This window comes from Phaeoacremonium minimum (genome assembly GCF_000392275.1).
Source record: "Phaeoacremonium minimum UCRPA7 unplaced genomic scaffold PA7_03_scaffold_62, whole genome shotgun sequence".
Lineage (NCBI taxonomy): Eukaryota > Fungi > Ascomycota > Sordariomycetes > Togniniales > Togniniaceae > Phaeoacremonium > Phaeoacremonium minimum.
The window spans coordinates 342,415-354,977 of NW_006920969.1; the positions used below are offsets into that span (position 1 = coordinate 342,415).

Below are 12,563 nucleotides of genomic sequence, written 5' to 3' on the forward strand. Positions count from 1 at the left end.
ATGCTATCATCATATTGATGTTACTAGTGGCTAGAGTCCCATTCTTACCAAACCTCACCGTTGCAACTCACAACGACGTCGGTGGATGTACGGCATCCGCAATCATTTAATCTTACTGCAACCTAAGAAGTATTCTTTAGGCGTTGAATCACGCGATCAGTTCACAGCACAGACTAGCCCAAAGACTTATGGACTGCTGCGAAGGAGGTCGACAACACCAAGGCTTCAAATTTCCAATCGAAGCATCGAAAGTGAACGTTCTACTCAAAATTTATCCTGACTAAAATGCATGGACGATAAATTACATCGAAAAGAGAGTGCTGAACGTCGTGACAGGAACATAAGTGTGGCTTGAAAGTGCAATGATCCGACTCGATGAAGCAAGCCGTGTAGCGTACAAGGCGAGAAGCGCGAACATGGTATAAGGCTTGGGGGGAAGTCTAAACTGATAACAGAGACCTGCAGAAATGCAACGCGAGCTAGAAATATGAATCTCCCAAAAAGAAAAAAAGTATAGTAAAAACAAGAAAAAAGGGGGATAGGAACTCGTTGGTGATATGATTTATTCGACGGCAGATGACATGATGTGCCATTGAGCGAAAGACCTGAGTTGGTCCGGCAGTCAAATATGCCTAGAGCCCGAACGGCTACGGTTACTCCGACGAGGGGGCGTACAGCTCACAGTCTTGGTGACTCGAAGGGTTCCTTTGCCTTCGTATTCTTCGACTGCCCCGCGGTCTTGAATAGTGAGGTAATTCTGGTCCGTTTCTGGGTCGCTTGGGCCGACGCTGCCTGACTCTCCTACACCTAGGGGCACGTTCGTTGATCTGTGATCAATATTTAGAACTGGTTGATTGAGTACGGCATGGTTGAAGATTGGGCGCATGGCATCACTAGGAATCGCCGCGGCTTGTATTGTTTGACGCTCTTGTCTCAAGATAACTATGAAGTCTGGGTTAACGTTTGACAAGATCGCCATTTAGAATATAGACCGACCATATGTCCAAGGTATTAGGTTCATCAACGCTTGGCTAATCCAAGTGACTAGTACGCTACGGTACCATGGATTGCCACTTGATGAATCAAGCCCTGCAGACGAAGAACGATTGAGCGAAACATCCATTATGCTTCAAGTGATATGTTTGAATAATAGGATTCACTGGTGTAATATGAACGAGTACGAGTTGCACGGACAATCAGAGCTTAGAAACTGGTCTTTAAGAATAAGGGGGAAATAGGAATGAGAGTAAAAATGAGAGAAGAGAAAGAAGGATGAGCTCCAAATTTCTCGGCGTGGCCGCCTTTTATAGGAACAAATTCGTCACAGCCTAGTAGTCTTTTCACATAAGGTAAATGAATGGAAAGTAAAAGAACCTCCTCCATCAGGGGCTATGTAGAAGACCAGGAGGAAGATACCCCACTCCTTTTGAGGAACCTACTTCAGGAAGACCTGGCAATTCTCTGAACAGAGCGGGATGAATGTTTACAACTCCTCGGCGTTCGGTTCTAACGGTTGTGAGTCTGCTAGGAGCTGAATGTTGCGATGATGGCAGCAAGCGAAGGCCACGTTTGACCGATCTTCAGATATGACACTGAAGGATTGGTTGCCTTGAAATTGTGCCTTGCGATGCTCACCGATCAGGTCGCCAATGTGGCCGAAAAAGGTCTCTGCTATTTTCGCGGAATAGATCTGGTGAATATTGTCCTGTTACAGCAAACAGGTCTTAGCATTCTCGTCTTCGTGGCCGGGGAAGATTCCGAGTGGCCCGCACGACAGTCTCTTGTACCTGTCCTAGTCTAACGAAGCATAGAGAATGTGTGAATAAAGAGCAGTACGGTGTCAACAACAGACGAAAAGTCCCTTGCGTTGTTCAGGACCCAAGCCATGTCGCGGGTACGCATGAGTTGTGTTAGTTTGTGGGATGGTGTTGGCGCTTGAGTTGATGACACTCGACCTAGTGGCATGACAAACAATCCCCCGTAAAGATTCGCCAACTTCATACCATCTATGCCAATGAATTTCAAACTTTCAAAATGAGTCTGAATGAAATCTCTTTAAGCTTCACAATGACTCCCATAATGCCTAGGCAAATGTCGAGCTCGGTGCGCATTGCAGGCGACGAATTTGACTTGACGATAGAGTAGACTTGCTGGAAGACGGCCTCCAAGTAACAAAATCTGTAACCAACAGGATACACGCCGTGGCGCACCCTGGCACGACCCCCACGCAATCAAGGGTTAACAACTCCTGAAAATGGCTCTACGGCAAGACCGTCAGGCAGCTGAGCTTTTGAGCAAGGATTTTGCATAAACAAGGCAGACTCGTAATACTGGACAATTTGTACACTCTCATCGGGGGTTATTGCTTTCCCGGGATGCCTTTACACTGTAGTCAAACTTCCGCTTCTTTTCTCTCTCTCAAGGTCTGGTTTTCCTTTCATGCGTTCGGTTTAAACCGAGGGCGATTTGGCTTCTCCTTTCGTTGCATCTTTGTTACTTGGCCAATATTTTCTAGACTTTTCCTACTTAGGTTGAAGTAACTCGAATTCATCCTCTTCAATTGCAACAATGTCTTCTTCGCCGTTGTCCAAAACGACAGCGGCTAGCATTCCAAAGATAACAGAACTTCGCAATGAACTTGATTACGGCAACCCACAATTGCCACGATGCATGGCTTTCTACGACGACATCAGGGTTTTTAGGAGGAAATATCGAACAAGCCAAGGTGTTCCCGGCGTCAACCTTTGGGATTGGAAGTCCCGCGAGCACCAAGCAGGCCTGACAGAGATGACACAGGCCTACCTCGATGAAGAGGGAAACGGGCGTGTATTCTGGCCCGCTGAGGAATCATCGCCCAACCGAAACAGACTTAACTACTCCATAGACCATCTTCGGTAAGATGCAGTCATTTTGCTTTTCCTTTCATCCCATTCAATTAACCGTGCCTGACCGTCTTGCACTAGAATCAAGCGCCTCATCAAGCAGCTTTTCTTCCGCCTGAACCTGCAGCAGTACCGCAATAACAAATACAAGCACAAGGACAAGTCAGAACGCCAGACTCCCGATGAACGGGGCCACAGCGTGGAAACGGCAATTGAAGTCGACAGCCCCCAACCTACAAATTCACCCAAGCCTGCTCCTGCCGCTTCAATACCGTGAGTCTCTTGATCCCTAGTATAGCCGGCTGTTCTAATTTGACCCTCAGGAAAAGAAAGCCAGCGAACAAGGCGCCTACATCGACATCAAAACAACGTAACTTTCTTAGAAGCAACAACATCGCCTTGACAATGCAACACGGCATAAATCCCAAAAATGATGTTTATGCTGGGCCTGAAAGCGAATCGTCATTATCTCCGGTGAGTCTCGCTACCTGTACCTTAAGGCTTGTGTGACTGTTGCTGATTGACATCTGTTCGTAGAAAATACGTCCATTTGAGGCGATCAATCGAGACGGGAACACAAGACGTAGTGCGCATCACATAAGTGCTGCCGCGCAAGCATATTCGACCAGAATATCAAAGCGACCACCTACAACTTCATCCTCAGGAAAGGATGATGCAGCATCGCGCAAAAGGAAAGCCGCTGAGATTGAGCAATTGGCATCGTGGTCCCCACGATCTAGGAAGCGAGTGCAAAAAGAAGACTATGTTGGTCTTGAGGTGATAAATGCAGTTCTTGATGGCGACTCTAGCATCGGAGGATCGCCAGACCTATCAAATCATGATTTGAGAGCCACGGTAGAAGACGTGGACGACGAGGGAGACGACCCTTTCGCAACCCCTTCGCTGCCTCGCGAAGGCCTCCAGCCCTCAGAATCTGCTGTTGAAGATGCACCGCCTCCCCCCGATACCAGTAATGGAGGTGATATATCATTTTCAGAAAAATCTCAACCGCATTTCGAACCAATAACCACGCCGTCTTCCATTGTCAGTCCATCCATAGATGTCCGTCAAGGCAGCGAGCAGCCTAGACAACAGCCTCTGCCTCACAGCACAACAGTCACGCCTGGCCTTAGACCCGCGAGTAATTTGAATCCGGCAAAGCCTTCGGTTACTTTCATCTATCGGGTCATACACTCACAGAACACGTCGGAGAAACACGTCCAGACCTGGCAGCCCCGGGGCCGGTTCCAGGACAAGAGCCTGGCAGACCTTATTGAAGAGCTTCCCTTCGATGACTCGACTGATGTCCGAGGCCTTGTCTTTACCATCGACCTACCCGGGATGCAGGCAGTTGAGCGCATTCTACGCGATAACGAAGATGGCTTCGAGTCCATGAAGCGACTCATTAACAGGTCCATCCGAGATTGGTTTACACGAAGGCGGCGCTCTGGCGAAGATGCTGGACCAGCACGACTAGTGGTGGACGTCTTTATAGAGACGATGAGTGAGGAAAACAAAGAAGGTATCGACAAAGAAGATGATATTGACGTGACATGGTGGTGATCAATTGATTGGTTGGAGTCGGGTCCCTCCGCGACGAGCCTACCTCAGAGCGTGGTCAATTGGTTAGGTAGTCCCTGATAAAATGCTTGAGAAGCATTCTCCTATGCATCCTTCAAGGAGGATTGCTTAGATGATGATTCAATCAATCAAGCGAACAGTAGCAGAACTACATAACTCACAGATTCGAGTAAAATAGAAGACTTGGCCGATTCAATCGAAAATTAGAATATTGTACCAAAGAAATCCAGAGTGATGCAAGTGAGGAAAGCCGAAGGATGCGCCATTGAACTCTCCAGATGCATGGCAGGACACGTATGTGGGGAATTCCTGGTGCCTAAGGATTTGTCTCAGAGGCCTGGGCACTAGCGACACCCAGCACGTAAGCTTGAAGGTGCCGCCATCAAGTCTAACGGCGCCACATTTTGCACAAACAACGTCGCCTAAGATCCTTCACACTCTGATCGTGATGCGCAACTCGAGCCTGGACCTGGGCCTATATCAAAGCTAGTTGACGTATCTCATTCACTCAGTAGACTATGTCGCGGGTCAACAAGTCCTGCGACCAGTGTAGGTTTCGCAAGGTTCGGTGTATCAGTACGTTACAGCCTCTCGCATCACGGGAAGAACTATCAGACCAAGCTCACACTGTTCCAATTCAGTTCCGGAAGAGACAGCAGATGTACCAGGAGTCGAGCCAAGATGCATTCATTGCATTGTAAGAGCAAAAGAGAACCTCTCAGCCAAGTTTGGCAGAGAGCACATGTCGCTTACCAGATGTCTCACAGAAACGGGACGAAGCTTGTCACTTTAGTATATACAAACGAAAAGTTCGCCGCAACCTTAGCGAGGGTATGCATCTCTTCTGATACACCAAGGCGGATAGAGAGATTTTTTGACCTTTCTCTATAGAGCCGAAGAAAGAATCGGCCGACGCTGAGGCATGGGCCTTCACTCTAGCTCATCCTCGAGCAGACCTTTACATAGATCGATTACTACAGAGTTCTGCCTCGGAGGTTCGACTCAGTGATGAATACCGCATCCTATCGGTATGTTTCTATTCATTAATAGCAAAGAACTGCCCTGTTCTAACCATGACTCTCCAATACAGACTGACGACGAAAGAAGTACGTGGCCCATATACCCTTGTACTTCTCACAGACTGGATATGCTAATCCTCTACTAGTTTCAAGCTCCACCCTTGCTTTCTTCTCCGAGAAGAGAGTGGCTTCGATAACCAGAAGGATTGGCACAACGCGCCTCAAGGAGCTAGTCGAGCGGCTCGATAGTCTTCTTCAACAAAGAATCGCACTGAAGAGCGATTCACATCGGCGCGACGTACACTTTCAAAAGCTGCTGAATACAGAGGCCTCCACACAGATATCTCCTGTAGTTGCACAGGCTTACATAGACAGTAAGTGAACTTATCACGATCTCCGCCTCTTCGATTAATGTGGATGTAGAATACTGGGAGAATGTGCACCCCCTCTACCCCTTCCTTGATCGTGTTGATTTTACACGAAAGTCAACGAGCACCAGACTCTCTCATGTTATTTCTTCAGACCCAGTATTCTCGGCTTTGTATCACGCGGTCCTTGCACTTGGTTGCCAGTATCTTGAAGAAGGTTCGTTTGAGCCGGGCAAGGGCAAAGCCTGGGACCTATTTCAAATATCACTGGGTAATTTGGCCGACATTATAGCCCCAAGAGGGTCTATAACAAACCTACAGGTGAGGAACCAAGCAAATCGATGCCTTATTCTGCATACCTTCGTTAACTGGTTTGCAATGTAGGCCCTGATCGCAATGGTGAGTTTTTACTTCCTTGCGCAATCCTACTATAAGCTAATTTGGTTTGCGTCAAGTCCATATTCGCAATGAATGCGTCATGCCTTCAGATTGATGACGCACTTATGACTGAGACTGCAAGATTGGCTCAGGGATTGCGTGTTCAAAAGTCATCTGATCCAAACTCCCGTAATATTACATCCCAGAAGGCATTCTGGGTGGTCTACTACATGGAAAAGAGCGTTGCATTCCAGAGTCGAATCAGTTCAGTAAGTACTTTCACTTACAATTAATATCTGTTGTTTTACTGATATGCGGCTTTCTCGCAGATAATCTCTGATTGCGATATTGGTTGTCCAATCCCATTAGTACCAGAATCCATTATTGGGAACTACAATTGGTTTTTATCATCAATCCGAATTGGTCGAATTATGTCTTTGGCTTATGACTCTTTGTTTTCCGTCAGTGCATCGTTAAATACTCCTGATGCATACCTGGCTGCCATTGCGGATATACGGGACATGCTTGAACAGTGGAGGCTGTCTATTCCCTCAGAAATGAGACCTGGAGAGACACAACAGCTTTCTAAAGCTACAAACAGTGCTTACAAGACGGCTATCTTGCAAACACATTTCACATACTATCTCGTTATTGTGGGGCTAGAAAGGCTGACTCTTCACATTGACCAAACTTCGAGTGAGTCCGCGGAATTTAGCAAAAAGAACCTTATGGACACGGCGCGCGCATGTATCGAGTTAACTCGTTTTGTGGATATCCAAGCGTACACCCCAGTATTGTAAGTAACAACTATCAGCTATCGTGTCGAACCAATTATGATTCGGTGTGGTCTAATTACTTGTATGTGCAGGATACTAGGAGTTATGCCCCTAGCAGCCATGTTTATCTTGTTCGATTTTGTCATTCACAACCCTACTCACCCCGAGACTCGCAACAATCTTGTGTTACTACAAGCTGGATCCGGCTACCTGAGCATGATAGACTATGAGTCGAAAGGCTCGCTTCCAGGAAGCATTGTCGCAGAATTTGCTCATATAGCAGAGGAATATGTTCAGCAAGTTTCCAAGGCCGAGCCTTCCAGTGCCACGGTGCCAGCCAATGTCGGAATACAACCGCAAATGTCTGAAATTGATGAGGCATTAGCTGCGGTCTCTCAAATGAATGTCAACAATGAAGACTGGCAGTCGGGACCCCTCGACAACGATGACCCATTGGACCTACAATTCGATTCAAATTATCTTTACTACCCAACCCCGAATAATTTCATGGTTTTGACAGACATGCAGGTCGACGATCGTCCCGATGTCAGAAATCTGCTGGGATATGGTTGGGTGTTTCCTGAGTGGTGACCTCTTGCCAATCATAGAAGGGATATTCTCTTAAGCCATCCTAATCTTCGATATTAACAGCATGTTCACGGCTGTGATGCTCAATATGATGTCACGCTACGAGGGCTTTGCAGCACAGGGTTATGTTATGGGACTACTCAACCCATTAAAGGGTACTTTCGTTGTTTGTATATTTTGAGGCCTTCTCTTGGCATCTTAGTAGGCACCAGATCTCTTTTGCCAAGGAGGTTGCGGGCTTAGATCAGGTCTTCGCATTCCACTCCACACAGGCATACTGGGTACTAATTTCAAACCTCCCAACTTCGCACCTTCTGAATCCAGAGCCCACAGTGTGATTCCAATAAAGTTGGTTCCATTGTGGTTCAGGATCCCCTCCGGTACAGGGTAAGAAAACTCTGGCCCGAGATAAGGGATAAACTTCCCGTATTGATACCCATTGACAAATAGCTGAACCCGGTAGTGTCCATTGCTGGTTTGGTTCGCGAAAACGAAAGACATCGGCACATCGTAGCCATCAGGGACCTTCAGCTCAAAACTGGTGGAGTAGAAAGTCACACCAGATTTTGGAAGTCCGTTCTCGAAAGGACTTGCTATAGGCCAGTCATCGTTCGGGGGTGCTGGTAGATGATAGCCTTGCCGTTCTGCAAACATGCCACCCTCATTCCGCGGTCCACGGACGACATCAACATAGTCTTCACCTCCGATATTACCAGTAATTTTCCAGGTCACGTCCGTGACCAAATGACCTGCCAAGCTGTAGTCAAGAATACCGGAAGGAAATTTGATCGCATCGGTTCCTGGCGCTTCTTCGTCCTGCCCCATATGATCCATCAGAATCGTGATCACATATGGCTTATCGACTGCCAATCCAGGGGTGAGTGTCAAGTTCTGTGGGAAGGTTTTGTTACTTGGTGACCCGATCCAAGACCCAATGAAAGTAGAATTCAGAAATACAGAGTAGGCAAAAGCCCAGCCACCAGACATGTTCAGAAACAGACTGGATTCATCACCGTTTGCAACGAAGTGGCCCCGATAGAGTATTGAGCCAGAGTGATATCCATAATCACTAGCATACAATGATCTCGGTGTGGCTAGGCTCAGCTGATTGTTCGTGGTATTTGTCTTGTTGCAAATGGTCCAGCCCGAATCATCATATCCTGGTACAATCTCGGGAAGGGAATCAATGGCTTTCCAAGAGAGCCTGGTAAAGTCCGGAACATTCGTAAATGGCGGTTCAAAGGGGACCGACACGAGCAAATTGCCGTTAGCCGATTTCGTGGGTTGGAAATGCTTTCCGTTGATAATCATTGACTCGACCTTTCCTGTGGGCTCATGAATCAACTCGACATCGGCTGTGGCATTAAAGTCGCCAGTGAGCACCAAAGAATTCCCTCGTATCACTGCAGTCCTCCACAGATATCCGCCTTTGATAACGGTAAAAGACTTGGAAGGTGATGAATAATTCCCAATTGGCTGCAGAGCCGGTAACTCGAGTGTCCAATAACTAAAAGCGTCGTTTCGCCATAGCAGACGAATCTCTAGACGACTTTTGCATATTCGGATGATTTGCTCCTTGCGGGTGACAGTCCACTGGATCACCCAGTAATTTCCCTTTTGCTCAACCTTAGCAGATGACCGCGGTGAAACCGTTGGTCGTCCAGCTTCGATCGGCACCGCGAACTCATGCAGTTCTGCAATGGTGCCGTACATAATCAGAACCACCTTTCCTCTGCTATCTTTTGCCCATGTAAAGATATCGGCAGTCGAATACAAGAGATTGATTCCTCCTACATCATAATCCGTGACCATAAATTTTGAATCCCTTCCTAATAGCGCGAGTTCTCCACTAAGCTGGGGGATGACTATGCGGCCGATACTTGTCATAAGTGTCAGACTATATGATGTATTCGCTGTCGAAGTGAAGTCGGCATGACGAACGACATAGAAATTGGTCCCATTTTGTCCGAAGAGGGGTGTAGTGGACACTTCCTTTGACGACGCCAATGTTCCGTTCGTAGCGTTGCCGGGAATGGCCGTCAAATAAGCCGGTGAGACTTTGAAGAAGTTGGCTTGTAACTTCTGCTCACTAAACTTCTCCCTCCAAACGTGTCGATCTTCCGTGATGGATGCGCCGTAATCGTACGACGTGTCACCGCCCATGTACCCGAGATTGCCCCAATTAGTGCCGCCGTAGGTCATATAAATGTTCAATATCTTCACGCCGAAGGAATAATTATTCTTGTAGAATACTCGGAGTGCTTCTGGCCCCACGAGTGCTGCGCACATGTCTTGGCCAACATTACCCCAAGAAGTTCCTGTCCCGCCTTGAAACTCCGGGATCATGAACGGTGTCGATGGACTTTCTTCTTGGTGTAGTATCTGCCAGTTCGTGGGCCATCGGTAGGTTGGCCAAATGTCGGGCTGACTACAATCATACCGCACGGGGTAAGCATCAATACCGTATATATCAACCTCGCCAAGTCCTGTGCCCGGCGCGAAGCTTCCTAGGACAAGATTGTCGTTGTTGATGAGTGGCACGATAATTCCTGTATCACGAAGCTGTTGATTGACAAACTCTATGTATTCCTTGTTCATTTGAGTTGGGAAGTCGCTTGCATTGACATTGGGCCAACTGCTATACTCGTTCTCTGGCTGAACTAGGATGACTGGACCGCCTCTTGTGATCTGTGCATCTGCAATCATCTTTCCAACGGCGGTAACATAGGTTTCTGTCGCGTCTTCAAATTCTTTGCACGTTGAACGCAGTGTGCACGGAATTCGTAGAGTCCAGCCCGGATATCCTCCAGCAGATGTTTCCGCATTAATATAAGGACCGGGCCTTGCAATGAGATAAATCCCTGCCTCTGCTGCAGCGTCGAAGAATGGCTGCAGATTCCATATTCCCTCAAGGTTAACGTGACCTCGTTGGCCCTCAACGAGAGCCCAGTCAATATAGAATGATACGCCGTTGAAACCTAAGCTTTTGATTTTCTGGAAGATGTCTAACCACAGCCCCGGGACTGGCAGTCGGAAGGGGTGGAATTCACCAGAGTACAAGAAAAGTCGTTCTCCTCGGATAAGAAGCGAATGTTCATCATAAGTGACGAGTTCCTGTGATGGCTCTTGCCTCGGACTGATAGTAGCCCTGACGCCGCTGAATTCCTTATTGTGAAATGAACATACGATACTCACTAAAAGGACCAACGTAACGAAGTGCATGGTGGACGTCGAGATTTAGAATGATGCCACCAACGAGAAGACATTACATCTGCTCAGAAAGAGCCGACCGCCGGCTCTCAATCTTATATCCTCTCTTTTCCATTGAATTGCTTCCGTCTTCGGTAGGTTGCATGTTGGAGACTTGTAGATCCGGGGAGAACAGGCGGAGAACAGGCGGGGGTTGTTGGCCGAAGATTCGGAAGGTCATCGGATAAGTTTTTGCCTAATTTCTACACATCCACTGAGGTGAACGATCCTTGACGGCATCGGGTTCCTCCGTCTGGATTTCGGTCAGTCGGGCTAGATCAAACCGCAGGGTCAGATTTGATTTGAAGCGCATACGTGGAAATGATAGCCCTATGTGGATCAGGGTGGAATCAGATTGATATCCTTGACCTAAATGCAGCTGCGAGTCAAACGATTGGAACGCATAGATTGGTGCCTCGGGGGATAAACTTGTCACGATGCTTGCACAATGCATGATTGTGATAATAGTATAGTATGACCTGATGTACAGCATATAGCATACAGATAGCCTGTCTTGGTGTTCGAAGTTCATGGCATGCTTGTGAGGAAGTTATTGAATTGACATGCCGCTACCACCACCAAAACCCACGGAGCCAAAAGCCAGCCTAAAATCATTTGTATTCAGCACTAATCGCCAGTCCACAACGCCCTATCCTTGCTCGACCCGTCTGGCCTAACTCACTCTCGGGCGCCTATCTAGTAAGTAAATAGATAAAAGCAAAAGATAGCTAGAGATATCGGCGACTAGAAGTTCAAGCTCTGCTAAGCATTGCATCGAGGCAGGCTGCCACAGATGATCTTGCTCCTCTCCAGTAAATACCAACCATGATCTCGTTGCCTAATGAGGGTGCGTGGCATCATCATCTGCATCCTTTACATTAGGACGCGTGTCAACAATCTTAGGCCTGGTTTTGTTATTCTCCGACCACGCAGAACCTCACGGCTTCATTCTACAACCCATTCTCTCGATGCTCGTAAATATTGAGGAAAGGGATTCGACTGCAATTATGCAGGTCTTCTCACCCTTTTCGGCTCTTCCAGCGGAACTGCGGATCAGAATATGGCATTTTGCTTTAAACAGGCAGCGCATCATCAAACTGCGACTGCGGAACCGAGTGCTGATGGATGGCCTTCTCGCCCGGCAGGGAGAAACCCGGCCCAAGACACACGGGCACGAGAATTATGGAGTTGTTGTTGACGGGTATCAGACCATCAGCAAACTATTTCGCGTCAGCCGGGACTCAAGAGACGCAGCCATGGCATTTTATCGAGTGCAATTCCCCTGCTGGCTTGTCAAAGGAGCAACGAGGGACGACGCGATGCGTCCTGGCACCTTCTATATGAATCCTGAGCACGATTTTCTCTACATGAGTACTGATACAGGGCAAGTCGTTGATTTTCTTCATGATCTAAAGACCATCTACGATCCCCTCAGAAGAGGACTTTTGAATCTTGCCATCGATGCCAACGGCCTCACTGGCATTTTCGGTCTTTGCTCTATTGACCTCTTTGCACTCGACCCTCTTCCCAGAAAGAGTTTCACAACCACTCTCACTCAACTACGCCAGGTTTACTTTGTTCAGGTCCAAGCGACTGGTCGTCATGTCTTCGGTTACCGAAGCGGCGCACCAAGTCCAGAGAACTTGCTTAACCTTTCGTTTCCCATTGCAGGCATGGCACTCAATTTTGACTACCCACGTCCCGATCCCCGTCCGCTAGATC

General features: G+C 47.7%; 1 protein-coding gene across 1 annotated transcript; it reads left to right on the top strand.

Moving 5' to 3' along the window:
• Positions 1-2,568: 2,568 nt before the first annotated feature.
• Positions 2,569-3,483, top strand: UCRPA7_1160 (hypothetical protein; the record flags this gene model as incomplete). Its single annotated transcript, XM_007913747.1, has 3 exons — positions 2,569-2,894; positions 2,964-3,155; positions 3,420-3,483. 3 exons carry the CDS (start codon positions 2,569-2,571, stop codon positions 3,481-3,483), a joined length of 582 nt encoding a protein of 193 aa, XP_007911938.1.
• Between the last annotated feature and the right edge of the window lie 9,080 nt (positions 3,484-12,563).